The sequence below is a fragment of the Penicillium odoratum genome (assembly GCF_028828045.1).
Source record: "Penicillium odoratum strain IBT 22623 chromosome Unknown utg000005l_segment0_segment0, whole genome shotgun sequence".
In the NCBI taxonomy this organism is placed as follows: Eukaryota; Fungi; Ascomycota; class Eurotiomycetes; order Eurotiales; family Aspergillaceae; genus Penicillium; species Penicillium odoratum.
The window spans coordinates 278,714-304,046 of record NW_026643147.1 but is presented as its reverse complement, the minus strand read 5'-3'; the positions used below and the strand labels follow the sequence as shown (position 1 = coordinate 304,046).

The window sequence follows — 25,333 nt, the reverse complement described above, 5'->3', positions numbered from 1 at the left end:
AGGTCTGTAAAGATTCTTCACTGCCATTCCACAGATCCGAATCCCCGCCAGAAATATAAGAGTCCGCGTTCTGCCAGATACTCTGATAAGACCATCCTGCAGGAACACTACTAATCGAGCTGCTATACTGAGCCAGCACCAAGGGATAGTCTTCGCCGAACGTGGTGCTGTCCCCAGTTCAGGTCTTCCACCAATCTGCAGTGGTGTAGATCATGGGGTACCGACCAGTTTTACTCTCATAAGTTTTTCCAAAATCCTGGATCCAGGAGATCCAAAATCCTGGATCCAGGAGACCATACTGGCGGCACTCAGACCATAGCAAGTAGAGCCCGATGGGTTATACTCGAGGTCCACCATGCCAGGTAGAGTCTCTCCATCGCCAGGAAGTATTCGGCCTGAGCTGCGCCAGAGCTGCTGTCAGGATGAGCGAAATGGTAACCACCACGAATCAACCCGGCGCCGGTGGCACCGGTGTAGTGGCTTGAAAAGGACGAATCGATACCGGTTATCCCTTCTGTTGCCTAGATTTGGTCAGTCTGAAACGGTTGATATAGATAACCCTGTTCAGCGCACCTTGATCATGACGAATCGAGCACCGGCATCGTAGGCTGCGGAAAAGTCCACAGAGCTCTGGTAGCTAGATATATCAAAGCCTTGGATCCCGCTGGCTCGGGGCTCCACTGAAGTGGCATGCGCAGCCCCTACTGCAATGAGAGAGAAGAGGGCAGTGTTCATCATTGTCGAAGTATTGATTTAAGGAGTTCTAATTATTGTGTCGAGGCGCCCTTGAAAGGGGTGTTTCGGATTATTTATCTTTTCCCACTGGAAAAATGTGTCAATACCGGATCATAATTGGATCCAGACATATGGTTGTATTCAAGTAATAAGCTCGCGCTCGGTGTTGGGGGCCGCAGGGTGGATGCCATTTGTGGTATTTCTGACGGACGATCGACCCACCTGAAGACCCTGAAACCTACACATATGCAGAATCCAGTGTTTCGCAATGTCTATGGTTACTGCATAAAAGATTTCTTTCAAGGTGATGCTGTCGATCGTATCTCTTATTCTACTTTATAGTCTAATCCAACGTAATTGATTGATTCAAGGCCTGCCCTTACAGATCGAGCCTATTTCTAAAAGTCCTCACTGAGATGCAGAGAATGTCCAGTCCTCAGGGAACTGATCGTAGTGAATGTCCTCACTACCACGGTAGATGTCATCATAATGCTCAATGCGAGTTTCCGGGTCCTTGGCCTGCAAGTAGTACTTCGCGGTCAGGGACCGGAATGCGGGGTCATTCCACATGGTAGCCATCCACGCAAGAGCGTCCTGAGTCGCAGATGTCAGAGGAAGGCCATAGGTTCGGAATCGCTAATTCTGTCAGTATAATCTTTAATCATCAATCTAAGGAGGTCATACCCAAAGAACCGGCCAGAAGAATGCATCGGCAATACTAAATCCTCCAAACAGGAAACCTTCGTCGGCTTCACCGAGAATGGCAAGGCGCTCCTTCGTAGCCTTGCGAGCTTCATCCCACAGAGCCAACATGCGGTTGATATCTTTCACGGCCTCTTCTGGAATCGGCACGTTGCCGGTGTAGCGAGCGATGAAGTTGGTGCTATATAGGTTTCGCAGAGTGGAAAAGCCCGAGTGCATCTGGGCGGCAGCGCTGCGGGCCAACGCTCTGAGTTGACGGTCGCGAGGCCAGAGAGCAAGATCGGGATTCGACTCCGCAAGGAATTCACAGATTGCTAGCGAATCACTGATAATGGTGGATCCCATTGAGCGGCATTGGAGGTAAGGCACTAGACCAGTTGGAGAGACTTTCTTCACCTTTACGCGAATATCAAGTTAGCACCAGATATTGAGCAATTGGTCGAATTATATATACATCAGATAGTTTGATAATCTGGGAGCTATGAGGAATCTGGAAATACTCCAAGACGGCCTCCACCCTTGACGTCCAGCCTAGTCTGGTTAGCGATGCTCAGCAATTCACGTCCAATTAGGCTTACTTGAATAGCGAGTGTGGGTTCCCACAAAGTGATAGTCCATTTGAGCCATGATTGCAATTGCGAGAGAGAAATTCAAATTTAGAGGAAACTGAAATATTTATTGCGCTTATAAGCGGCCTGGGCGTGTCTTTCCCATGTGGCTGACATGACTCAGGGTCCATGGAACCTCCACGTCCTCAATGGATTAGTGGCAATGTAAAAATCTTCTCTTATTATATGTGTACTTGATTTATAGCTACTCGTAGATACGACTATCGTCATAAATCTCAAATATATCAACCATTCCGCGGTCAACATACCTTGAAATTTGAACACCTTGCCATTTTCTGCTTACAAATTACATTGAAGCTTTTGCCGAGCAGTCGAGGACTGAGCATGCTTAGTCATCCAAAAATTAACTCTGAACCAATAGTTACGGCAAAGGGAACTATAATAACTTCGCATACTATTCAAAGTCAACTCTTTCAGTGAAGATACTGTAGTTGAAGATGTATAATATAAAATAGAAATTATAACAAATTCTTATTCTATGAATTGCCATCCTTTTACTGTCTATATTCAGTACATTGGTTGTATATTATGTTTAAGGGTAGCCATTTAAGCATACGTTCCAAGGTTGTAGGAGTTAGGTTTGCTAAATCTCTATCTCTTTAAGAACTGCTATAAGAACTGATTAGTACCTAAATTGAAGATCTATAGATATTGGCGCTTATTTTATACTTGGTATTGCATTCTATGTTTAATTTAACAACTTCCAAGGTTTGAACCTTTCAGGGTTCAATTCCCCGGTTTTTGCTCGGCAAATCGGCTTCCCGTAAGCGAAAGAGAAACTTCCCCGGAGATGAACTCCATCTTTTCCCCCACCCCACTTTACCCCCTTTGATCCCTTGCATGTGTCCGGGTGGCTGAGATCTGAAATGGACGGATCGAGCCGTCATGAACAGCTCGGGTAACAAGGACTTTCGTGACCAGCTGGGCAAGTTCCGGCTGGAATCCATGAGCGGGCCTGCCCCGACAGCTTGGTCGCAAGCCACCGTGCAGCCCACCGACCCCGTTTCTGCAATCGCCTCCAACCCGACTTCACGCAGCAAACGTGTCTCCACGGCATGCGACTTCTGTCGCAAACGAAAGAAGAAATGCGACTTTCGTTATCCGAATTGCTCCGCATGCACCCGTGCCGGAGTCCGCTGCACGATTCCCCCACCCGGTCCACAGGTGACGACTACTTCTGTACCCCGCGATCAGTTGGAGAATCTCCAGAAGAGAGTACAATGGCTGGAGGAGGTTGTGCGCCGAAAGTCTGGCATCGCTGTCGCGGAGCTGGCTACCGGCACCCCGGTGGATGGGGAAGGTGATCCGGATTGGTGGTACCAGGTGCCGGCCTTGATCGCGACCGGCAGTCGTGCCACTGCCGCCTCCATGCCCAGCCCAGCTGGCAGTGGGGGTTCATCGGCGACCGCTGCACGGCATGGGTCGGAGACATCTACGGGTGTGGGCACTGAGCTTCCAAATGTGGGCGAGATCTTTCGCGATCAGTTGGAGCATCGGCGACCCTCGGTGGCCCGCCCTTCGACAGCCCCCCGCGTGCTGCGCTTGTCGTCACTAGAGGAGGCCATGCGGGTGACCGGACAGTACTTCGATAGTATGGGTTATCAATACCCATTTCTCTCGCGCCCGGAGTTCATGGGTCATTTGCGACACATCTATAGCGGGGGCGTACCGTCGCCCGAGGTGCACAATACCTATCATATAATCGTTGCTATCTCCTTACTGATTGGATCCGCCGATTCGACCGAGGCGGCCGATTTCTACCATGCGAGCCAGGAGACTATACCATCGGCCTTACAGAATGAGGACCTGCCCGCCGTCCGGGCCCTACTGGGACTGGCACTTTACACCATGTTCGCTACGTCCGGGCCCAGTATTTGGCATGTGTTGGGATCAACAATGCGGCTTGCAATTAGCCTCGGTCTTCACAAGCCTCGTTCCTACGATACCGTCGCGGAAGAAGAAATGGCCAAGCGCGCGTTCTGGAGTTTGTACAACCTGGACCGTCTCATTGCAAGTACGCTTGGCCGACCGTTGGGAATCGCGGATGACGATATCGGAGTGAGCCTGCCAAGGGAGCTCAATGATGACGGGTTTGAAGCCCCCGGTGCCAGTCCGATGACTATTCCGCTGCAGGTGATTCGTCTCCGGAGGATCTTTTCGCGCATCTATCGATACTGTAAGTCCTCTCCTTTCCCCCTATTCCCGGCTCAAATACTAATGGTCGCAGTATATAGCAGCCTCCCACGGCCTCCCTCGCATGAGGTTATTGCGACGCTTGGTCAATTCCGCCGCGAAGTGGACGACTGGCGCATGGCAGCCCCGGTTTATCCTTCGGCACTTCTGTATTCCACTTCCTACTACGACTACTTGTATTATACCACCCTTCTTCTTATGTACCGCCCGAGTCCACGCAACCCCACCCCCGAAGTAAACAGTATCGTGAGCTGCGGCGATTCCAGCATCCAAGTGATACGCTCCTATTGGGATAGCTTTTCTATCGGCAAACTCAAATGGATCTGGTTAACGCTGAGCCAAGTCTATTTCGCGGGCATCACCATTCTGTGGTGTCTTGAACAGAACGCTCGTTCGTTGCGCGAGGGCCGACCCACCCCCTGGAACCCGGACGAACAGATGATGCGTCGTGGAATTCAAGCCGTCATTGTCCTTTTAGAGGAGTTTGGCAAGCGGCGACCGGGAGTTGACCGACTTGCTGAGACGTTCCGCCATCAAAGCACCATGATCTTCAGCCAAATGGCCTATCAACAACAGCAGTTGGAAGAACAACACAGACATCAGCAACAGCAAACACAACCTGTCATGTCGCCTCAGTCATCCATATCATTGGCCCCGCCGCCAATGCCCCCTGTTCCATTGGCTCCTGTTCTGGACGACGTTCTTTTAGTCGATGCCAGCGGAGCCATGCCCATGATCGATCCGCAAATGGCGGAACAACTGTTCTACTCTTATAATTGGTTTCAGGAGGAAATGGCGACTTATTATACCCTATAGTAACTTTTCATGATAGATCGACAAACGGAATTGCGGTTCGTTTGGTTCCCGTTATATACATTAGCTTAAGAAAAAGAGAAGAAACAATGAGATTCTCATTCGACTTCCTCCGGATTTTCATTCACAGCCATTCAAAAGTATTCACTATGCATGATATAGACCAGATCTGTTTCTCTTGAAATCAATTTGATGGCGACGAGGGTTAAGTTGGCTAAGTGGCGTCATTTAATTCAGCCAGCACTGTGGAAGTGGACGCTACAGGTTCATTTACAAACCCGAACAATAGATCCAAGTCCTGCGTAAATTATGGAGAAGTCAAGAATTCAATGTTGAGTGTCTTCATTTGCAAGCCTTGATGTTTGGTCAAGTGCACACGGCGCTTGTTCGACCGGTACTGGTCGTGGGGGCGCAGAAGATCCTGGATCTCGTTACGGATCATGCCCCCAGTGACCTTAAGCTCTTCTTCCAACGCGAGACAGCGAAAGTAGTCGGTAAGTAGCGATTCGGAATTATATGGAAATATATAAAGAACCTCGATTAGAAAAAGTGAAAACTTACGTCGCCTCCCCTGTGGAGCAGGCGGGTGATTCTGCTCGCAGTGTTGAGGTCGTTCTCGCAAGCGCAGGCTGTGCAGGGAGTATGCGTCTTGGTGTTGGCCGCTGGCTCACATATACAGCAAAACGCAGAGCCATTGTCTTTGGGCATGGTACATACGATACGGGTAGACCACAGGACATTGTTGCACACAACGTTGCGAAGGCAACACATGGAGGGGAGTTCCACGGCTTCGGACAAGGCGGCGGAATTGATAATGCGGGTGGGACGGTTAAGCTCCATGATGATCGACGCAGGGTAAACTGAGTAAGTATAAGGGAGAGATCAGACGCTGGATGGACTCACTGGCTGATGAATATGTACTCGATGTAAACTCCGAATGATAGCCCGGTCTAGCGATCTGTAGACCCCCTAATTGACACTCGATATCCGAATGGCACGCAGTAAGGAGATCTAATAGCGGGCGCTCCTCCGTATTGCGATGTATACCAATGCAATCCTTCCCGTTATCGATACAGTGCTGGTAGCAGGTTGGTGTGGCTCTACTGCTATATATACTTTCTAGAAACCTTGGTGGTAGTTTGCTGTGTTCAAAATGTCTGGGGCCTGATATACTCAAAGGAAATGTGGGATCTCTCCGTCGAGTGATATCTTGAATTGCAGGATTGCGGGCATGGATTGTACAGGCAACATAGAATGCATAGCTAAGCATATAATTAGGCCTCCGAAGGAGGAGGCGGGGCGATGTGCCAAAACAAGATTAGTGATATTTTGAGCAGCAGCTGTACCCCCATAGATAGTACTAATGGTATATTTTCATCGAAAATACCCAGAATATTTCATAGCTATTAACTAGTGATAAACTTTTCTATCTTCCTAATACATAAAACAAATACATCGTTCCCATACATGAGCCGGACTATCTGTCACTTGAAGATGGCCTGTAGTAAAAAAGGCAAGGCAGCAGCGGGTCATTGTGCCTACTAATTGTTGACCACCACGGGAGCTACCAACGTCTGGAGCGTGTCAAGGAGAAGGGCATAGAGCTAATTGTTATATCAATAAATAGCTTTCAATATATTAGTGGCCAAACTATATTTCAAATATTATGATAGAATGGCCAAATCAAGCAATATAATTGCCACTTAGACTTCATATAGCGCATGTATTCAAGATCATGTTGAGCCACCTAGGCTTCTGTCGTGTGAGCCACGAGGCCCTTCTCGGTTCGCTCTTCCGGAATCCATGACTCTTCAACAACATCCGCGACATAAGTCTCGTTATCCAAATGTCTAAATCTCCACCAGAAAACAATAGTCTGCAGTGCCAACGCGACCGTAGGAGCTCCCCAAATCCAAGTCAAATAGGGGTCGACCGTGACAGGAACTAGGATCTCGCCTATAGCACTCGACAACGCATTTGTGAAAAGGAAGATTGCCATCACAAAGCCCTTCATGCTCTTGGGAGACCGAGCATAGGCGAGCTCGTAAGCTGTGACGTTGCAAAAGCACTCACTCAGGGCTCCGAGAGACAGATTTGGAATCTGCCACCAGATGCTAATATTTGCAACTTCCGAGCAAGTCGACGCGTATGATCCACATGGCGAAAGGCTGTATACTTTCCATTGCACCAGAGTACCGGCAAGACCAGAAATCGTTGCCAAGACAAATCCAAACGTGATGCGGCTAATTGGGCCAATTCGAATATTGCGACGGTCCAGAGCTGGGTAGATCACATAGGTCAAGATGGGGATTGCCACAATGATTGTTATAGCGTTGAAATTGCTGAGTAGATCGTTTGGTGCGCCGTTCGTGACCATTGATGCACCTTGGTTTGTGGAGACGGAACCGATGCCTCCGTCATTCAGAATCCAGATTGGCATAAAGCAGAATATGTCACATGCAGCTAAAAAAGAATCGAAGTCAGCAGGTAAGATAACAACATTTTCAATTGCGTGGACTTACCCATGGTCTTAGCAACTTTGTCCACGGCACCATCAGTCCACTCCACCGTGACGCCCTTGGCCTGCAGATTCGTCGGCTTGACTCGGTCCCAAAAGCCCTTGCGCCACACCTGAAACTTGCTTTCACGAAGAGCGGCCATTGTGATTTTGAAAGCCTGGGTGAGTTCTTTCCCTCCGTTAGGGGGCGCTTTATAAGTCCTCTTATAGATAACAATCAAAAGAATTGGGAGTAAGAAGTAAATGAGTCCTGACAACAGGAATGCGAGCCAGTACCCGACATACTTCTCAGCGTAGGTGGTGGCAAGCATGTAAAAAGCACCGACATTGATAAAACCATAGAATAGAAGCATTGTTCGGGTAGCGGTTGCTTCCGGATCGACAATGACCCGCTCTCCAGACTTCAATGTCTTCACATAGGCTGTCTTGTGTCTGTTCTGATCAAGAATAGTTGGTGCAATATTAGGCTTGAAGATTCCGGCACCCACCGCCAAAATCAAGAGTCCCAAGATGAACGGTGGTGCGGAATTGCTTTTACCCTTTTCCAGAACTGATGGGATGGCACCGACAATCTGGATGATATGGGCGACACCACAAACTAGAACGCCGACGATGATGGCCTTGTAACGACCAACGTAGACATCGGCCCACCAACCGCCAAAGATGGGGATAATGTAAGCCAGGAAGACAAACAACAGGACCAGCGCATCACTTGCTTGAAGGCCCATATCCAGGGCTCCGGCTGTCTCTTGCGATCCTCTTGGGGGTGCACCTGCACCATTACCACCTAGGGGGTTATATTTAGAATCGAAGAATGTTGCACAACGATAAAGATAAGCTACATACCTTTTGGCAGTGGAAACTCGATAAAGTTGGAGAACACTGTGTAAGCGCCATAGTATGATGCACGCTCAGCGAGCTCTACCAAGCAGAGTGAAAAGGAAACCAGAGGCATGGATCCCGCCACCTTTCGAAGGGTTGCTTTCTCTTCCTCCGAGGGGGCAGGGTATTCATCTTCTGAAGAATCAAAGATCACTTCTCCTTCGGTCACCTGTGCTTCTTTGACTTGGTTGGAGGTTGAAGGTGTAAGCTCAGAGCTTTCGGAGCTGACTTCTACCACGCCAGCTCCCTCATCAATGTGATCCTCAATATCTTGTGATGCTAGTCAAAAATCAGTCAAAGAAATTGTCTGCTTGATTGAAAATCGGTATTTACCCATTTCGCCCAATTCGAGTTCCTCAGAGCAAAGGTCAAAGGGCCGAGACGTACATTTCCCCATACCGGCCCTTCATTGTCTTATATCATGGAACCGCAAAGTACATGCACGGGCCAGATAGTTGAAGGCGACACTTACGCGTCAATTTCGACAATCTAGAGCCAATCTCCAGCCTTAATCTCCGCTGAGTGGTGGAGATAGTGGAGACAGGGCGATAAGCTAAAACCTCTAGGGCACTAGTCTTCCCCTCACGCTATAGAGATAAGATATGGCGAATGTTGCTCATGCAATCCGCAAAAATAACAATCTAAGCGAGTGATGTCCTCCATATCTCGTAGCATGCGGTGTAACCCTGATTGGACCCAGGTATCCTAGAGGCTAGGCCACATATAGTAGCTGATAGCGGAAAATTAACCTCCTTCCCCTTCTCAGCAAGACTTGCATGCTGCATATAATCACTTCTCTGTTCTCATCTCTTGGCCCGGCGGATTTCCGTGAGAATCTTGTCAGTTTAAGCGTTCCTGAACGCCGGATAACATGGTTCTACGCCACAAGACTAACTGTCAAGCTTTTGACCCCGACCCCTACCCAATTGCAATCTAATAAACTACCCCGTTTATCAAGGTATGTTTTGCTGCACTTTTAACTCGATAAGATTAGATTGGGGCCACAGGGAACATTTAATTGCCGAATTCATACTCGTCGGCAGTTATATGCTTGGTTCGGCAAAGGCCCAATATCTATCTTCAAATATGTCCAAACATTGTTTCATGTTAAAATTCTAGGTCCAAAGCAGGATTCGAAATATGCAACCGAAGAGATAACATCTAGTTGCTTACTTTCACCTAACTGGTTGGCAATATACGAGCCACTGATCTACCAGTCATGGATCTCGATCATGTAGCCGACAACATTGAGGGTCCATGGGCTGAGGAAGAGCCTGAAATAAGTATTTTCCGAATAAATAATCAATTGAATGCCCTGCTGATATTGTGCAAGGGGTTCACATGATCCAAATCCCAGATTGCGTCAATAATCGCCACCAAAAAGTTTCAATTCAGCCCTACAGTACTACGATATAGTATATTTTAAGCCGGAACGTTGCAATGGTGCAATCTTGACTGGTGGCGAAGGCTTACCCCTTATTTTGACTATAAGCCAGATATCATCCTGAGATCACGCGGGGCGGGTAAAATTAACAGTAAAACAAAAGGCAAGTGGATTCCGAGAGAGATGGGGAAAATACGAGAATTGGGTAAACTTTGTTTACATTTTCTTGATAGCATTGGAAATTTGATGCGATCGGTAGTATGATGGATTTTATCGCTACTATGTACCTGAGAGACTATATTACATTTCATCTCCAAATTCTGCTCGACCAGTGTCGATGTCCGCCTCGAGCGGATTCACAAATGAGGGTCTCATGATAAACTTGTGTCCAATATACAGCACAGCAAACAAGATTAGACTCAAATAGTCTATAAAGAAGTCTGTCACACTGAAACTTGGGATGAATGAAGTAAAGCCCTGAGTAATGATGATCAAGACGTTGAAAAATAGTCCATACCAAGACAAGTATGGTTGCCAAGATGCCTTGTAAGGCAACGAGTCTCGCGAGATCCCGTGTGCTTTCAAGACATTCATAAAGGCAAGATGGCAAATAATGAGAGATGTCCAGGTAATAAACCCTGCCAGGCCGGCAATTTGCATCAGCCAATTGAAGACGGTGCTGCCTGCATTAGAGACATTCAAAAAGCCTAAAAGACCGAAAAGACCCGTGAATCCCACGCTAAGGTAGGGTACTCCCCACTTGGTCGTTCTGGTAAAACAGCGAGGAGCGAACCCTTCGGAAGAGAGACCAACCAGAATTCGACTGCCACTGTAGACATTCGAATTCGCGGCCGAGAGGACCACGGTTAACAATACGGCATTGATCAGTGATGGTAGGACATTGACACCAGCACGCTTCGCAGCGATGACAAAAGGAGCCGAATTCGCGTTGTTGGCACTAGCACCGCTTCCCTCACTTCCAGTGAGACGTTCATCGGAAGATGGTACAACGATGCCAATGAAGAAAATCGTCAAGATGAAAAAAAAGATGATGCGGAAGAATGTTTTGCGAATGGCAGATGGGATTGTCTTCCGTGGATTCTGCGTCTCACCCGCGGCAATTCCAACCAGTTCCGTGCCCTGGTATGAGAATCCAGCTTTGATCAAGACGGCCCAGAAGCCGATGAACTTTGCCAACGCAGCCTGGTCAGGGTTGGTGAGTAAGTATGCGTTGAAGGGTCCCGGATGTACCCAGTATCGGAATCCAATATATCCTTCCTTGCCAACTCCGGCGTTCATACAGATCGCAAAAATCATGAAACCAACCACGGTCAATACCTAGATCTCACTGTTAGCTAGGGTTTCTATTAAATCCCCTTTCAAGGACAGAATGGCCACGGCTTACCTTGACACTGGAAAGCCAAAACTCAGTCTCACCATAGTAGCTAACGGGCATCATATTCAGTGCAATTATCAAAACCCAAAACACAGCAATAAAGACAGCGATTGGAACGGAGTTCTCCCAATACTGAATAATCATGCCCGTGGCAGTTAACTCAAGTGCAAATGTTGATGCCCAAGAGAACCAGTATATCCAACCCATGGCAAATCCAAGACTTGGATCCACCAGACGTGTTGCATATGTAGTAAATGCACCGGGGATCGGGAGGAAGGTTGCAACCTCTCCTAGTGAGACCATGACGGAATATACGATTGACCCGACGAAGATGTAAGCGAGGAGGGCACCCACAGGTCCAGCATAGGCAATAGCTGTTCCACTGCCGATAAAGAGTCCGGTTCCTATAGTCCCACCTTTTTTTCCTTAGTCGAGTTCTGTATATTGGGAAAGCACCTCACCAATTGCTATCATTGATAGATGTCGGCTTTTCAACCTCCGCTGAAGCTCAGGCAGTTGATTCATTTCACCAGCGAGGCCTTTCTCCTCCTCATTGATATCATGTTGGTCCACACGAATGTCTCTGGATATGAGGTCTTCATTGTTCTTTTTCGGTACATCGGCATGGTCGCTGGTGGGGTCATTAACCATTTTCTACTATGTTCAAAGTATGAAAAAATTAACAGTTGCCAGACAAACAGATACTCAACAGGATGGAAGCTATTATATTCGATGTCAACGAGCTGTTCCACGGGCGGTTCCGTGGGCGATTCCACTTCCCCAGGAACAGAACCTCCGCATTTCGCCGGGCCGGGAGGATCCAAAGATCGTCGAAGACCCACCATTACGACCGAAAAGGGCATTTGAAGGCGAAAGGAACATTGGGCCCGCAAAAAAACACTTTTAGCAACGTGGAGCACGGTGTCATTGACCAGTCAGGATCATTGAATGCCTAGTAATATCAAGATTCGCGTTGGTGGCCATATCTATGATGCGTCTCCCCACAGTGACCAGCAATATACCGGGCCGGTGTTGAGGGGAGGTGGACCCGTTGACTTGATTAGATACCAAGTATTATTCAATAAATACTGTCATCCAAATTGTATGCTTCAGAAACATCAATTGCTGATATCACTGTCCAGAAAATTGGAATTCAATTGCAGTTGAGGAATTAATCGAGGAGAGGAAACCTGTCACAAACACTTTCTGATTTTTGATTGAGATATAAGAGCAAATGTAATATTGTGTCACTCCACTTTGATCTCTTTCTTGCCCAGACGGTCTCGCAAGGCAATGAATTTACCCAGGAGCCGACTTTTCAAGGTTTGAGCATTTAGAGCAGTCGCTTCTTCCAAAGAGACAACCCGTCGCACAAGGATATTAAAGACAGTGCCAAATGCCAGCGCGATCACCGTACTGGTGAGAATAATCACATTGTACGGCATACTGAAGTCTGGTGTTGGCAGTGGAAGGAGAAGACTGGTGGTACGGAGATAAACTGGACGAGAATCCGCTCCATCCAAAACTCGAATGACCGCCGGGGCAACATTGAATCCTCGATTGGCATCCGGCGGGTACTCGGTGTACCGCAACACAGCCTTCTCAAAGTCATATGTCAGCGTGACGGTTGAGGCGGCGGGCACAGACAGAGCAAGTTCTAGCTGAGTTCCACGTTCCCGATCAATGGCGGGACGATAGAAAGTCTCCGTCACGAGGTCAGAGACGGGAATCTCTCGGCGTACCCCGTCGCGTCCAGTGATAGTGGCCTGCAATGTGTGGATATACGGGCGCAGGAACCAGGGAAGCGATTCAAAGTAAATAAAGTCAACCGTATTAGTGTCAGATGGATTGCCGAAAATGATGCGCATGCCACCACGCTCTTGGCCATGACCAACAATCGTTCGCTCGGCATGGAGGACGGGCTCCTGAAGGAGCACCTCTGTCTGTAGCTGTTGTTCTGGGATTGAGAGATCGAAGGGCTCGGAGGATGCCAAGGCAAAACAGCGAGTGAAACCATCATCTTTTTTCAACTCCGAGGCCCCGGGAGTTATAAACACACCCTTTTCATGAGGTACCCGAAGGCATACAGATTGTTCGCTTGAGTCTGCAAGAGGGCAGATGCCATTCAAGGTTCTTCCGAAGACTTCGTTCAGACTCCAAGCCTTATCAGTCACTTTTTCCAGGGGATAACATGTGTCGTCAGCGTTGTAATGCTTGGAAGTATCACAGACCAGCTGGTCATTTGGAACCGGTCGTGGAATTGGATTGTCTAGAGCAAGTCAATCATTGGATCTCCGATGCAGGTTCGAAGTTGAACATACCTCGCGGTCGCTTCGACCGCTCAATGTCCAAAACCATGTCGACAGTTTGTTCGATTTGAACGGTACATTCGCCGTCAGCTGAGCAAATTGGCTGCACGTCAACTGACATGCTTTGCCATGCAGCGTCGAACAATTTGTGACCATCGAAAAGAGTCGAGATTCCAGTTTTGCCCTTGCATGGAAGCAACTTCAAGAACGGGGTGAGGTTCTCTGTGCAAACAACCTCTCCGGGGAGTGTTCCGTGTAACAAGTGTAGTGAGTTGGCATCTTGGTGGTGCCCTGTAGGCTCAAAGGAGACAACCGGTCGTGTTGTTCGAGTCGAGTCGACGAAGTTCAAAGAGGCACAGAAGAGCCCGGACAAAGATTGTGTCAAGGTAATCCATTTTGCGAATGCTCTGATAAAAGTCAGCGTGAATATTTCTGAATTTCCCCCAAGCAACATACTCTTCGTCATCTGCAGCTTCAATCCATGCCCAAAGTTCCACACCAGTGCCTCCCTCCTTACTACCATTCCACGGGCGTGAGCCCCAGCTATCCGCATCCCATCGCCCCGTTGTAAAACGCAAGTGAAGCTCTTTCGTGTGCGCGTGCTGAAGGATCTGGCCAAGTGCTCTTGGGACGTATCGGAAGTGCTGGTTGTCGAACGATTGTTGTGATGTATTACCCCGAAAATTGAACGAGGCTAGTAGGGAGGATTGCGGGAGAGGTTGAAGAAAGAGCTGTTCATGGTAGTCCGAGGCTGAAACAGGTGAGCTCCATAGTGTGACAGTAAGTGCCAGCAGCAGGGAAAGGAGTGAGGGGACCGTCATCACTTCATGCCGTAGCTTGGTTTGCGCCGCCCCTAGTCCATGCGAGATTGAAGAGGCAGACCCCGAGGTGCTTGCAAGCGAGGGAACAACCAGGCAGAATCACCAAAAGAGAATTCCTAGGAATTGCCAGACTTGTACAAATGTAATAAGACAAAACGAGGTCTTTAACCTCAAGACCGTAGAACGAGTCCATCTGGTCTGTTGATCGCGCTCTCACCGCTTTCCTTGGCGCGGAACCAACGTCCAAGCGCTCTCGATACTGCGACGGGAAATAGCTTGAATTATATTATAGATTACCGTACTCTTAAAGGTCACATTACTAATACTTAGTATTGGCTAGTCTAGTAGCAAGTATAGAATACACAATTCCATACATAAACAAGTCTCTAGGTAGGTATGAAGGTAGGTACTGGTCTGATTCACGGAGCATTGACTAGAATGTTGAAGGCGGTGAGCGAGGCGGTAGCCAGATCGAAAATACCCTAAAGGCCGCTAATTTCCGGCACAGATACCTCTATTTCCGTCAACATTGACTAGTTTGTATGAAATGATCAATGAAGCAAACGTTCGTCCAATTCTATCAGACATTATATAATGATATAGCAAGAAAATATCAAAATGGCAACTTGATTTTCAGTCAAAAGACCTGTCTCAGAGTCAACGGGCATCAGGACTCGAGTCAAAGCAAACTCAATGTCAGCACTCAGGAATGATCCGATATCACACAAGTATCCCTGCATAAATGGAGGCGTCTGAAGGACACCCAAATCCCATTACTCTTTTTCCCTCATAAACTTCTCACTCTCAAATTATGAAATCCTTTTCCTGGATCCGCCCTATCAATATCTCATTCACAGGTTGTCAAAATCTCAACTCTACCACCGCTCACTATCATGCGTGTCAACCTTCTTCCACTGGTTTTCGGGTCCTTGATGCTTCTCTCTGTGGTCTTTGCCACCAACCAATCCAATGATGAGAGCAATATTGACCACCGATGGTCTTCACAGGGCGGATTAGCTGGCTTCAAAGCGAATGTGTTTGATGCTCTGCATGTGTTGTCCAACAGACGGCCTGGCGGCATTCCCTTGGCCGATGTCGGTGTTACTGAGACTGCACAAGACGACAATAAAGCAAAGATGATGAAGCGGCATGACAATGAGACTGATTCTGAGACTAGTTTTGAGACGGCTACACACCCTCTTCCCATTGATCTCACCGAAAGCAAGAGCCTCGATATTTCAATTAGCCTCACCGACAGCACGGCCGACACTTCGACTCATACCAAAGCGGAAGCTACTTCTGATACGTCAAGCACCACAACTGATACAATCATCTCAATCACTGGCTCAGGCTCAGACTCTATCACGAGCTCTAGCTCAGTGTATACTTCAATTGAGGGGACTTTCACTAGCACGAATGGTGCCTTAAGTAGTACTTCCACCTCTGCCATCAAATTGATCACGACTTCTACTCTTAGCGCAAGAACAAGCGAGACAAAGACAACCGATGCAAAGACAACCGACGCAAAGACAGTCGATGCACAGACAAGCCCTTCTTCTACTTCGGAAGCCCACGCCACAGACAACATATCAGACAGTCTTTCCACGTCGATCTACACGAGAACAAGCGCCCTGCCCAATGGCAGCCTAAGCACAATGACGTCCGTGAAGGTGGTGCGGGTCACCCCTACCGGACTCTCTGCCGAAGCCTCTATTGGATCCACTGGATCGTCAACGACCAGCAAAGTGCCTTCTGCCCAGAAAGGTGTCGCTGCGTTGACCACCACAGGTGTCGGTCTAGAGATCATGATCATGCTTGGCGGAGCAGCCCTTTTCGCAATGGCTCTTTGAAGGATTAGTTATTAACGCTGAGCTCCACTGCTTCCAAGGACAGTATTTTTACCAACGACTGAAATTTGATCGAATATGAGACATCTGTTGTTAAGCCCATCAGGAGATATGGAATACAATTCATCTTATGATTGTACAGATTCAAACCAGAGACATAAGTGGTATAGATCATCATATATATAAAAGACTCGGTACATAGAATATGCAGTGGGGTATGTAAGGGCCACACATGCGACCAGAATGCGTGAAATAACAAACTTTGAACGACAACCTTGTATCCTGTCCTCACCAATTGACTTGTCCTCGAAAGCCTCGCAGGTATACATAAACTTCAACAATCCACTTGAGCGTGTATCACTGCCCCAGATTCCCAGCCCCCTGCCACCGCTCTTCGCTCGTCCAATACCGAACCACACTCTCCCAAGCAGGAATGTCACCATCTCGGAGTAGTGCGGCAACATCAACATTGAGCGGGGAGTCAGGCTGTGGGTCCGTCAACAGCTGATGGATTGCAGTGAGGGTTGACGAAAGTGTATAGACAGGGCTCCAGTGTTCGGTGGTTAGAAGCGTAAGGCAGATCTCGCCAGTCGTGAAGGATATATTAGGGTGGGATATGCGGGTTGTGAAGGTGATGGTTGGTGGCGCAAGAGGGTAGTTATGTGGGATGGCGATGCGGAGATGCCAGAGACCGCCTGAGGTACATCCATTGTAAGCTTGGAACAGAGTACACAATGGGACGAATATTTATCTAAATCCTCGAAGTAGCGACGGCGTTTCGACATACCTGCGTAGGGAGACCCATTCACACCCTTCAGGACCGCCTCCCAGCGGAGCAAATCCTCATCATCAACAGGGCCAAGGTGGAGGAGAGCTTCATTTGGTGACTTAGTATAGTCTTTTAATTCGCGTAGAAGACGCTGTGTTGTTTGACCTGATGCGGCCGCCATGATTCATGCGAAATTTGCGAGAACGAGAAAGACAAATGCGAACTTGAGACGTATAAACTCGGGAAGCTGGAGCAGAATGAGGGATCCACGGAGTGGACCGAGGTAAGGTAGGGGGAAGGGGAAACAAATTTGATTGGTTGGAATCATGCTTGGGTTTCTCCATGTGAACGAAGTGTTTCCACCTCCACTTTTTCATTCTAAATAATTTCACATACTACCTATAATCCCACAAAGATGCGCATGTCTCGAGCTTCGAAAGAGACTTCAAGGTTCTTTCAGCTTTCATCTGCTACTCGCCAGACACGAAGCAGAGCGACCAATGCGGATCCCCTGCCCAGCTTTGTCTGCAATGGCGATTCGACTATTAAACCGGAGTTGATTCCAACTATCGCAAGCATTCCAAGGGATGATGATGATGAATCGTCGCTATCATCCGCTAATACAACTGACATCGAAGACCTTCTTTCTCCTCCTCCGAAACGACGGAAGCCTAACACAAACTCGACTCCCCTGTCTGCCTCCCGCCGTAACCCGAACAAACAGCCTCGATTGACGACTGGGAAAGCTGAACCCGAGGAAAACAAACCCCTGCCACGTTCTACCCCGCGACGCGTATCAACTCGGGGTGCTCGTGGTGTTGACTCTGTCGTAGAGCCGTTAATCAAGCTCGAACAATCGATTCTCAAAGATGAGCCAGCTGAACAGAAAATACCCACACAGCCTAAGGCACGGCGCATGCCAGCACGGAAGACTCGTGATGCCGAGGGATCTATCATCGTGGAACCTCCATCTAATTGGGAGATCATGTACAACACTGTAAAGAGGATGCGCGAAGATAACCCGACAGCGCCTGTTGATACCATGGGCTGTGCAGAGCTCCACTGGCGCGCTTCCTCACCTAAGGATCAGCGTTTCCAAACATTGATTGCACTCATGCTTTCATCTCAAACAAAAGATACAGTGACCGCTGTCGCGATGCAACGCCTGCACACCGAGCTTGGACAAGCGGAGAATCCTACAGAACATATTAAAGTCGAGACTCAGGACAAGAGAATCAAGATGGAGGATGAAGAGAAAAGACTGGACGAGTTGGAAAAACCAGACAGTACTCTCAACCTGAAAAACATCCTGGCCGTCTCACCTGAAAGGCTCAACGAAATCATCCACACAATCGGCTTCCACAACAACAAAACAAAGTACATCAAAGCCGCAGCTTTGATCCTTCGTGACCAATACGATGGCGACATCCCATCAACCCCCGAAGGGCTTATGGCTCTTCCTGGCGTGGGTCCCAAGATGGCATACTTATGCATGAGCGCCGCGTGGGGTAAACACTTGGGTATCGGCGTAGACGTACACGTCCACCGGATTACGAATTTATGGGGATGGCATCAGACCAAGAACCCCGAAGAGACGCGCATAGCTCTGCAATCGTGGTTACCGCATGAGAAATGGCATGAGATCAACAAGTTGCTCGTTGGCCTGGGGCAGACAGTGTGTTTGCCTGTGAAGCGGAGATGTGGGGAGTGCTACTTGGCTGGCACCAAGCTTTGCAAGAGTGAAGTGAAAGGATCGGGGGCTCCTCTCAAGCGAGATCCTAAGCGTGAGGAGCCAAAGGTCAAAATCGAGGTTATTGGTGAGGCAGAATATGCTCCTGAAGAAACGGAGGTTAAGGAGGCTAAGACAGTTGTCAAAACAGATCCTGCGCTTGAGGAGTAAAAGATCAAAGTTGATAGCATACCATAGTAGATGATACCCTTGATCTTCTGGTGGAACATTTGAATGTCATACTATAGTACTATACATATTCATCTTTTAGGTTAGGACTCCTTTTATCGGTAAATGCTCTGCGTACCCCCTCAGTTACTCTTGTACACCATATTCAACCAGATCAGGAACATACCCATGGCTCCGAATTCAGAGCCTTACTACGATATGAAGCTTTCAAATGTTCGTTTAAATCTAGGTTTACGTTCGATGTACTCGTATGTTTGCCTTTTTATCGTAAGATAGGCACTATTAAATTGTAGAAGGGTATATATAAGACCACTGAGCCCCAAGTTTTGTACACAAGAGAGACCAGCTCTGCCATATGCATAATATGAACGCCATGAAAAATCGACAGTGTCGGAGGTCAAATCAGCCACGGGTGGTCCTAATCCTACCAAGTTAGCGACAAACTAGGACAGCTTTTGAATTCAAGAGGGCTTACGCTTCCTTGGATATTTCTACAAGCAAGTGGTCATGGTCCGAGCCACCTGCCTGCGCATCGGTACGGGTCGTGGTTGAACGCTCATCCTTATTCTCCGAGCCATTCTCACCATCCTCTCCATCTGCACAACCGCAATCGTAAAATGCGCCCAGGTTGTTACAGTCGAATTCCGGTTTCTCCAACATCTCGTTGACCTCGTTGTGGACAAAGCAAGCCCATCCTGCCGCGGCCTTCCGTGATGAGACTTGCGGCGGGTACTTGTTCAATTGTTGCTGGAAATGCTCGGCACATTCACCGCTGTAATCCAGTTAGCCTCATTTCATGCAATACGGATGTGGCGGGGACGCCAGAAAGCTTCTTTCCACCCCGCATTGTAAGGGAGTCCAAGTGGCATTATCGTACCAAGGGTATAGGCGCGCGAAGAGATGGATGAATGAGCGAAGGGCGTTCTGCTCGTCTTCAGTGGGCTTTTCGGGGAATCGCGCCATAACGGTGTGGAAGTACTTCCATGTTGCACGGCCTAGCTCGGCTCTGTAGACGCCACTGGTTAGCATGGTCTGCTCGCTTTTAATATGGTAATGTGATCCGTGTCTTTACTTGACTGTTGCGTTTCCGAGCTTCGGCATCACCACAGACCCTTTCAGTAAGTCATCTTGGAGAGAAATAGCCGGCGCGGGTAGGGATTCATGGGTGATGTGCCCGGGGGCTCGAATCGCAGGGCTCGGGGGGCCTTGCGGTCGAATGAAGAGGAATAAGATGAAGAATATCGACAATGCGACGCTGATGGCGATGCGCCTTGTGATTTGTCGGTTGGCCATGCTAGTTGGTGGAGTGAATTCGCAGGAAGTTGCAAGACGTCACCCGGAAGAAAAGGGGGGTTCAGCGTGCTGGGTGTAAGTTGTAGATAGATGTGGAAGCCTTCAAGGAAGTCCGCACGCCGCGTTGTAGAGAGACGTGTCTGGATCTGCGCTCCTTTCTTTGTTTCGGTGGACAATAAGCTGCTGGGATGTTGCACCCCGAGATGCGACTACTCAACCGCCTTAATAATCAGGCTAACATCAGAAATGGGTCTAGATTGACTACCGCTTTCCACACCGCTCCCTTCACCGCACTTTTGCTTCCGGTGTTCGTGGTTGGTACTAGTAAGAAAGAAGGTTTTTGATGTGCAGAAAGGCATCAAGGTAATTCCAGCATAAGTACAGGCAAAAGCCCACGATTTTTCTCATTGTAGGATAAGTGAACTGGAATCTCAAGTCTATCCTCCCATGGACGATAATTCAATTGAATATACAAAGCACTTTTGCTGCCCAAACCTACATATGTAGAAAGATATGGCTACGCCGATCGTCAAACTCCGCAGACCCACATCGAATATACTCCACAAGATCAAAGATACGAGAGGTTGAAGATTACACAAAGTAGCGAAATTGGGACGCATTTTGATTATTGGAAATATTAAAGACATAAGAACCATGCTTGACGAACAAATTCAATAGCTCATGGGCATAGGTAATCCCAAGCTCATCATAAACCAAAGGTAGATCCATATCCAACGTTAAACATTTTGAAGATTGAGAGCCAACCAAAATCATCACACATGACGAATCATCCTAAATGGTATCCGGGGTACTCGTTGCCGACCAGCGGCAATCCGTGGGGGGAGGATTGAGGGTAACCGCCCCGGATCGGCATCTCCATGTAACCAATGGAGTCATTCAACAGTAAATCATTCAAGGCCGCGGACTCGCGCTCGAACTCTTCGAGCGGGGCCCGAAGCTCCCACTTTCGCGCAGAGTATTCAAGCAAATCTCGAATATATGAGAGACATCGAATTGCGCGAGGGCGGCAGTTTATTCGGTCTTCTTCGTCTAGTATTGGAGGGGCGGGGGTGCCTGCGGGGACTGGAGGCGGGCTTGGGACGGTTGTGCTGAGGAGCAGGTCGTAATTTTGGGAGAGAACCTCCACGAAGCGACGCGCTATTTGATGTACACGTTGGATGTCGAGGAAGTTGAGGAAAGGGAGGGAGCCAGGGGTTTCAAGAACTTGATGAATCAGGCTGATATAGTCCATGGACCGGTCGAATAGGAGCGCGCTGTTATAGTCACAGAGAATTGGGTATTGGTGAGAAGGTGATAGGAGAATGATTATAGTATAGAGTTTTTCGAGACGATATAAGAGAGAGAAGTGACTGGGGGAATTCTGGGGACATTCGTTGTACCATTGCTGAGCCCGATGGCAGAGGGTCCAGATTTGCACGAGGGGTTGCTCTGAAGGCTCCCTCGACTTGTAATACATATCGGCGTAACCGACCGACAAGATTTGTCGGATCCGAACGATATGTAGAGCTGGTGCTGGGCTTCGGAGAAAGATGTGACTTTGTTCATTGACAGAAGAATTGGTCGAGTTGCTGGTGGAGGGCATTTCCACGCTTACTGAATCATCAGAGAAGGAAAATGTCCTTTGCAAGGCAGAACTGAGTCCCCTGATGCAAATTTATTGTTAGTAGTCTGATCACCGAACAGAGTGCCGAATTGCGTACCTATCCAAGGCGTAAAGACAATGGAAAACACGCCGACGAATGTCAAGCCGATTTGAGTTTGTCAAGACCTCTGCGGGTGGATCTTGATGGAGCCCCAGATCCACGGCCACTCTGATTGCCATTCCTACCAAATACCAGGTACGGAATCGCCCCGGGTCCACCAATGAATACTGTGCTAGCAGTAGGATTGCTTGGATACACGCGATAGATCCCGGACGGAGGACCTCTCCGGCATAAGTCAATGCCTCTGCTACAAGACCCAATGCCCGTTGATGACTTTTGTCATTGTTCTGATATGATAGCGAGGCATAGGCAATAGCCAGGACCATACGCAGCATCCAGTGGTCGAATGGTTTGGCAAAGCGGCCTTGGGATTGATAGACCGCATCGACCGATGTCCAGAAGCTGGTCTCCACAAAGAACGGCAGTTGAACAAAGATATTGTCAAAGTAGTGTTGCAGTAATGGGGTAGCCTCGTGTCGTGGGGGAAGTGAGTTCGGAATTGGCGGTGGGGGATATCCGACAGTCGTAACCGATAAGAGTAGATTGGCGAAGCTGGTCGTAGATGTGATGCCGTGGAAATCGCGTGAAGTCGCATTCACGGACAAGAATCCAAAATCACCCACAAGATCATCGATATCGGAGACCTCTCGACGATGGGCTGTTCCAGGAGGGCCACTCGAAGAGGTCGCAGTGATGGAAACCTCCCGGGCGACTCCATTTCCTTCGGCAGATAAGGAATTTTGACGATTTCGCAGCTGGGCGAGTTTCTTTTCTAGTTTGTCACAGTAACCTTCGAGTGACGCGACATAGCTCCGTTCCTTGCCTTTGGCGAACTCGTCACTAGCACCTGAGCAGGTGTTCCCCTTGCCAACTTTTTCACAAGCGGAGCACGCAGGGAGTTTCCCATCACATTTGATTTTGGCGGTACGACAGCGCGAGCATGCGGCGACAGGCCGGCTAACCTTCAATAAGGGGTTATCCAGAAATGCAGTGGCCGTGGGCATGGTCACCGATATTCCATGAAGGGGGGGGGGGGTTTATGTAGTAAAGTAAGTTTCGTATTGGGTCGAGTTAGGTTGTAGGTTTACATTCCCCGCCGGGGGGGATCCCATCATTGAATGGGCACAATAAACGGGTTTCTGACCGCCCTACGCCCGATCCCCAGATTTGCCCCTATTCAGTATCATCAGAACATATACGGAGCATTGATCTATTGTTGGTCTATGGATTTCATTGTCGTAAAACCTTGGAATTGTTGTAGTATAATGCATATGTGGAGTTTCATAATGATATGCATCCCAGCTTCCCCACTAACTGGTTTGGTACTCATCGAGGGCAACCATGGAACGTTGAATATATTACACAGGTACGGTTTACGAGGTGATTGTTGTGGTTTGCCGAGTTGTCGGACAAATTTGGTCAAATTGGGAACTTCATCCTATACTGGTTCCCAAGGGCACGGCCATTGACCCACTCATCAAGCCCTTGAGTCCTGTGGAGTTCTCTAGAATCAATCCGGGTACTATACAGATCGCCCCAAGGCAGTTTATCCTGGGACAAGTCATTCATATCATCATGATAGGCGGATCGGATTACCGCGACTCATCAGTTTCCATAACTTCTTCTCGCTGCATAGCAATCCGGGTCATGACGTCCCGCGCCGCAACCTTGGCTTTACGCCTTTCTTTTGCCATAGCCTCGGAGTCCTCGACACGAACGCCGTCATGTTCACCAGTCGTTGCGTCCCCGTTCTTGGGACTAACCGGTTCATTGTTGGAACTTTCTTCCATAGGTTCTCCATTGGAGGCATCTGTCTCATTCGGTGCATCACGGTTAAGTTCCGCTGGACCCATAGACCGTGATCGTGTAGTACGCCGAGGACGACCGCTGGTGGGTTGCTTTTGCGGACTTGAAAGTACTGTGGGGACTTGGACAGACGAGCTGGACTCGGTACCCGCCTCTGAGTTTCGTTGGGAAGTGTCGGATGTTTGGGCAGTGTTGGGTTTGAAAGTCTGGCTAATAGACTTCCTCGGCCGGCCGGGTCGTCTCTTTTCAGGGTTATACTGTGTGCGGGACAAATCCACAGAGGATTGCGTTACCCTTAGTCGTTTGGTCGGACTTTGCTGGGAAAACATCGGTCTTTGATTATCGACAGCGGCCCTGGTGGGTTGCCGATGATTCATATCATGGCCACTTGGAGACCCGGATGGCGATTGACCCTTAGTCTCGCCATTGGTGATTCTATGTGAGTCTTGAATAGGGAGGCTAACCAAATATGTCGATCGATTTTCCAATGCCAGACCATCAATCATGTCTTCTTCGCCGAACGAGTCTGCGACCGTGTGAGAGCGACCGGTGGAAAAGGCATCGGGCCAAGCACGTTTTCTTCCTGCCTGGAGCAAACCGGGGCTTTGAACCTCAGGCAGCACCTCATCCTTTGTAGACAGATAGTCCGTGTTACCTGGCCTGCGCTCCTCCATGAACCGGTTTCTCAACTTCAATGCCTCAATCTCCAGCTTGAATTTTTCAATTTCGTCCGACTTCGACTTCAACTCCTTCAACACAGTCGCAACCATATCAAAGCCCTGGCTGTTGAGGTTTCCATTTTCAGCCATGTGGCGACTGGGTCCCTGGAGTTCGATGCGGAGCGAAGTAAACGAATGTTTCAAGTCTGTCATGGTATCCTGCAAGTGGTTCACGGAGCTCGAAATCTGATCAATACTTCGCCCCTGGTGTTGCATCTGTCGCTGCAAGGCCGGGTCTTTAGATACACCGAATGTGCTACTTGGGACTAACGCGGCGTCATGGGTGGAGGGGCGATCTTGAACGGGTTCTGGAGGGGTCGGACGGAGAAATCTTTCAAGGGCACCGTCTTTAAAAATGGGCTCGGCGGTTCGCATGGTCACAACTTCCCTGAAGGCAACCCTGGACATCTTCCAGAAGATGTTAGGGCTAGCATACAGTCAGCACATCTCAGAGTCGTCACCGAGGTCATGATACCTACCCATTATCCAAGGTGCATAGAGCGCCCAGTTTCTGCTGGCAAAGTTTGCAAGTGACTTCCTGGGTAGTGCGCCCGCGCAAAAGATGAAATTCCGGTGTTTGTGGGATTTGTTTTCTCTCTGTTGAAATAGAAATTCGGTTGAAGTTGACGCTTAGCCATGCTGTCGCAATAGAATAGGCGTTTGACAGTGTTGCCCATTCATTCTCCAGTACCGCTAAAGAGCTGGAGCATCGAGAGCACTGGGCCAGAATTGCAGGCCGTGATAGACTGGCAAGATCCATCATTAGGCAGGGCAAGGAACAAGCTCTTGGTCGCAAAGCGCAGCGTAACAGGATTCCGCGCATCGATATTGATTCGCTGACTCAGCGGTCCAGACTCCCGGGCTCGGGCCTTCAT

General features: G+C 48.7%; 13 protein-coding genes across 13 annotated transcripts; 4 read left to right on the top strand and 9 right to left on the bottom strand.

Moving 5' to 3' along the window:
- Window positions 1-308: 308 nt before the first annotated feature.
- N7520_005634 (uncharacterized protein) lies at window positions 309-738 on the bottom strand (the record flags this gene model as incomplete). Its single annotated transcript, XM_057139568.1, has 2 exons — window positions 309-521; window positions 574-738. 2 exons carry the CDS (start codon window positions 736-738, stop codon window positions 309-311), a joined length of 378 nt encoding a protein of 125 aa, XP_056993574.1.
- Window positions 739-1,143: 405 nt separating this feature from the next.
- On the bottom strand, window positions 1,144-2,064 carry N7520_005633 (glutathione S-transferase; the record flags this gene model as incomplete). Its single annotated transcript, XM_057139567.1, has 4 exons — window positions 1,144-1,371; window positions 1,420-1,833; window positions 1,892-1,968; window positions 2,016-2,064. 4 exons carry the CDS (start codon window positions 2,062-2,064, stop codon window positions 1,144-1,146), a joined length of 768 nt encoding a protein of 255 aa, XP_056993573.1.
- An 887-nt stretch (window positions 2,065-2,951) lies between these two features.
- Window positions 2,952-5,075, top strand: N7520_005632 (putative C6 transcription factor; the record flags this gene model as incomplete). The annotated part of the gene is made up of 2 exons (XM_057139566.1): window positions 2,952-4,242; window positions 4,294-5,075. 2 exons carry the CDS (start codon window positions 2,952-2,954, stop codon window positions 5,073-5,075), a joined length of 2,073 nt encoding a protein of 690 aa, XP_056993572.1.
- Window positions 5,076-5,430: 355 nt separating this feature from the next.
- Window positions 5,431-5,936, top strand: N7520_005631 (uncharacterized protein; the record flags this gene model as incomplete). Its single annotated transcript, XM_057139565.1, has 2 exons — window positions 5,431-5,566; window positions 5,617-5,936. 2 exons carry the CDS (start codon window positions 5,431-5,433, stop codon window positions 5,934-5,936), a joined length of 456 nt encoding a protein of 151 aa, XP_056993571.1.
- Window positions 5,937-6,819: 883 nt separating this feature from the next.
- N7520_005630 (putative MFS peptide transporter) lies at window positions 6,820-8,809 on the bottom strand (the record flags this gene model as incomplete). Its single annotated transcript, XM_057139564.1, has 4 exons — window positions 6,820-7,535; window positions 7,595-8,377; window positions 8,437-8,751; window positions 8,806-8,809. The coding sequence occupies 4 exons, from the start codon at window positions 8,807-8,809 to the stop codon at window positions 6,820-6,822; spliced, it is 1,818 nt and encodes a 605-aa protein (XP_056993570.1).
- Window positions 8,810-10,156: 1,347 nt separating this feature from the next.
- Window positions 10,157-11,903, bottom strand: N7520_005629 (uncharacterized protein; the record flags this gene model as incomplete). Its single annotated transcript, XM_057139563.1, has 3 exons — window positions 10,157-11,194; window positions 11,262-11,668; window positions 11,714-11,903. The coding sequence occupies 3 exons, from the start codon at window positions 11,901-11,903 to the stop codon at window positions 10,157-10,159; spliced, it is 1,635 nt and encodes a 544-aa protein (XP_056993569.1).
- A 596-nt stretch (window positions 11,904-12,499) lies between these two features.
- Window positions 12,500-14,382, bottom strand: gpi16 (GPI-anchored transamidase subunit GPI16; the record flags this gene model as incomplete). Its single annotated transcript, XM_057139562.1, has 3 exons — window positions 12,500-13,521; window positions 13,574-13,968; window positions 14,018-14,382. The coding sequence occupies 3 exons, from the start codon at window positions 14,380-14,382 to the stop codon at window positions 12,500-12,502; spliced, it is 1,782 nt and encodes a 593-aa protein (XP_056993568.1).
- Window positions 14,383-15,275: 893 nt separating this feature from the next.
- On the top strand, window positions 15,276-16,232 carry N7520_005627 (uncharacterized protein; the record flags this gene model as incomplete). Its single annotated transcript, XM_057139561.1, has 1 exon — window positions 15,276-16,232. One exon carries the CDS (start codon window positions 15,276-15,278, stop codon window positions 16,230-16,232), a length of 957 nt encoding a protein of 318 aa, XP_056993567.1.
- A 354-nt stretch (window positions 16,233-16,586) lies between these two features.
- pex4 (putative ubiquitin conjugating enzyme (UbcJ)) lies at window positions 16,587-17,179 on the bottom strand (the record flags this gene model as incomplete). Its single annotated transcript, XM_057139560.1, has 2 exons — window positions 16,587-16,924; window positions 17,017-17,179. 2 exons carry the CDS (start codon window positions 17,177-17,179, stop codon window positions 16,587-16,589), a joined length of 501 nt encoding a protein of 166 aa, XP_056993566.1.
- Window positions 17,180-17,413: 234 nt separating this feature from the next.
- Window positions 17,414-18,898, top strand: N7520_005625 (endonuclease III domain-containing protein; the record flags this gene model as incomplete). The annotated part of the gene is made up of 1 exon (XM_057139559.1): window positions 17,414-18,898. One exon carries the CDS (start codon window positions 17,414-17,416, stop codon window positions 18,896-18,898), a length of 1,485 nt encoding a protein of 494 aa, XP_056993565.1.
- Window positions 18,899-19,318: 420 nt separating this feature from the next.
- N7520_005624 (flavin-linked sulfhydryl oxidase ERV2) lies at window positions 19,319-20,209 on the bottom strand (the record flags this gene model as incomplete). The annotated part of the gene is made up of 4 exons (XM_057139558.1): window positions 19,319-19,334; window positions 19,392-19,688; window positions 19,794-19,922; window positions 19,989-20,209. 4 exons carry the CDS (start codon window positions 20,207-20,209, stop codon window positions 19,319-19,321), a joined length of 663 nt encoding a protein of 220 aa, XP_056993564.1.
- A 787-nt stretch (window positions 20,210-20,996) lies between these two features.
- On the bottom strand, window positions 20,997-22,937 carry N7520_005623 (Zn(II)2Cys6 transcription factor; the record flags this gene model as incomplete). The annotated part of the gene is made up of 2 exons (XM_057139557.1): window positions 20,997-21,873; window positions 21,931-22,937. The coding sequence occupies 2 exons, from the start codon at window positions 22,935-22,937 to the stop codon at window positions 20,997-20,999; spliced, it is 1,884 nt and encodes a 627-aa protein (XP_056993563.1).
- Window positions 22,938-23,525: 588 nt separating this feature from the next.
- On the bottom strand, window positions 23,526-25,218 carry N7520_005622 (uncharacterized protein; the record flags this gene model as incomplete). Its single annotated transcript, XM_057139556.1, has 2 exons — window positions 23,526-24,885; window positions 24,938-25,218. The coding sequence occupies 2 exons, from the start codon at window positions 25,216-25,218 to the stop codon at window positions 23,526-23,528; spliced, it is 1,641 nt and encodes a 546-aa protein (XP_056993562.1).
- Between the last annotated feature and the right edge of the window lie 115 nt (window positions 25,219-25,333).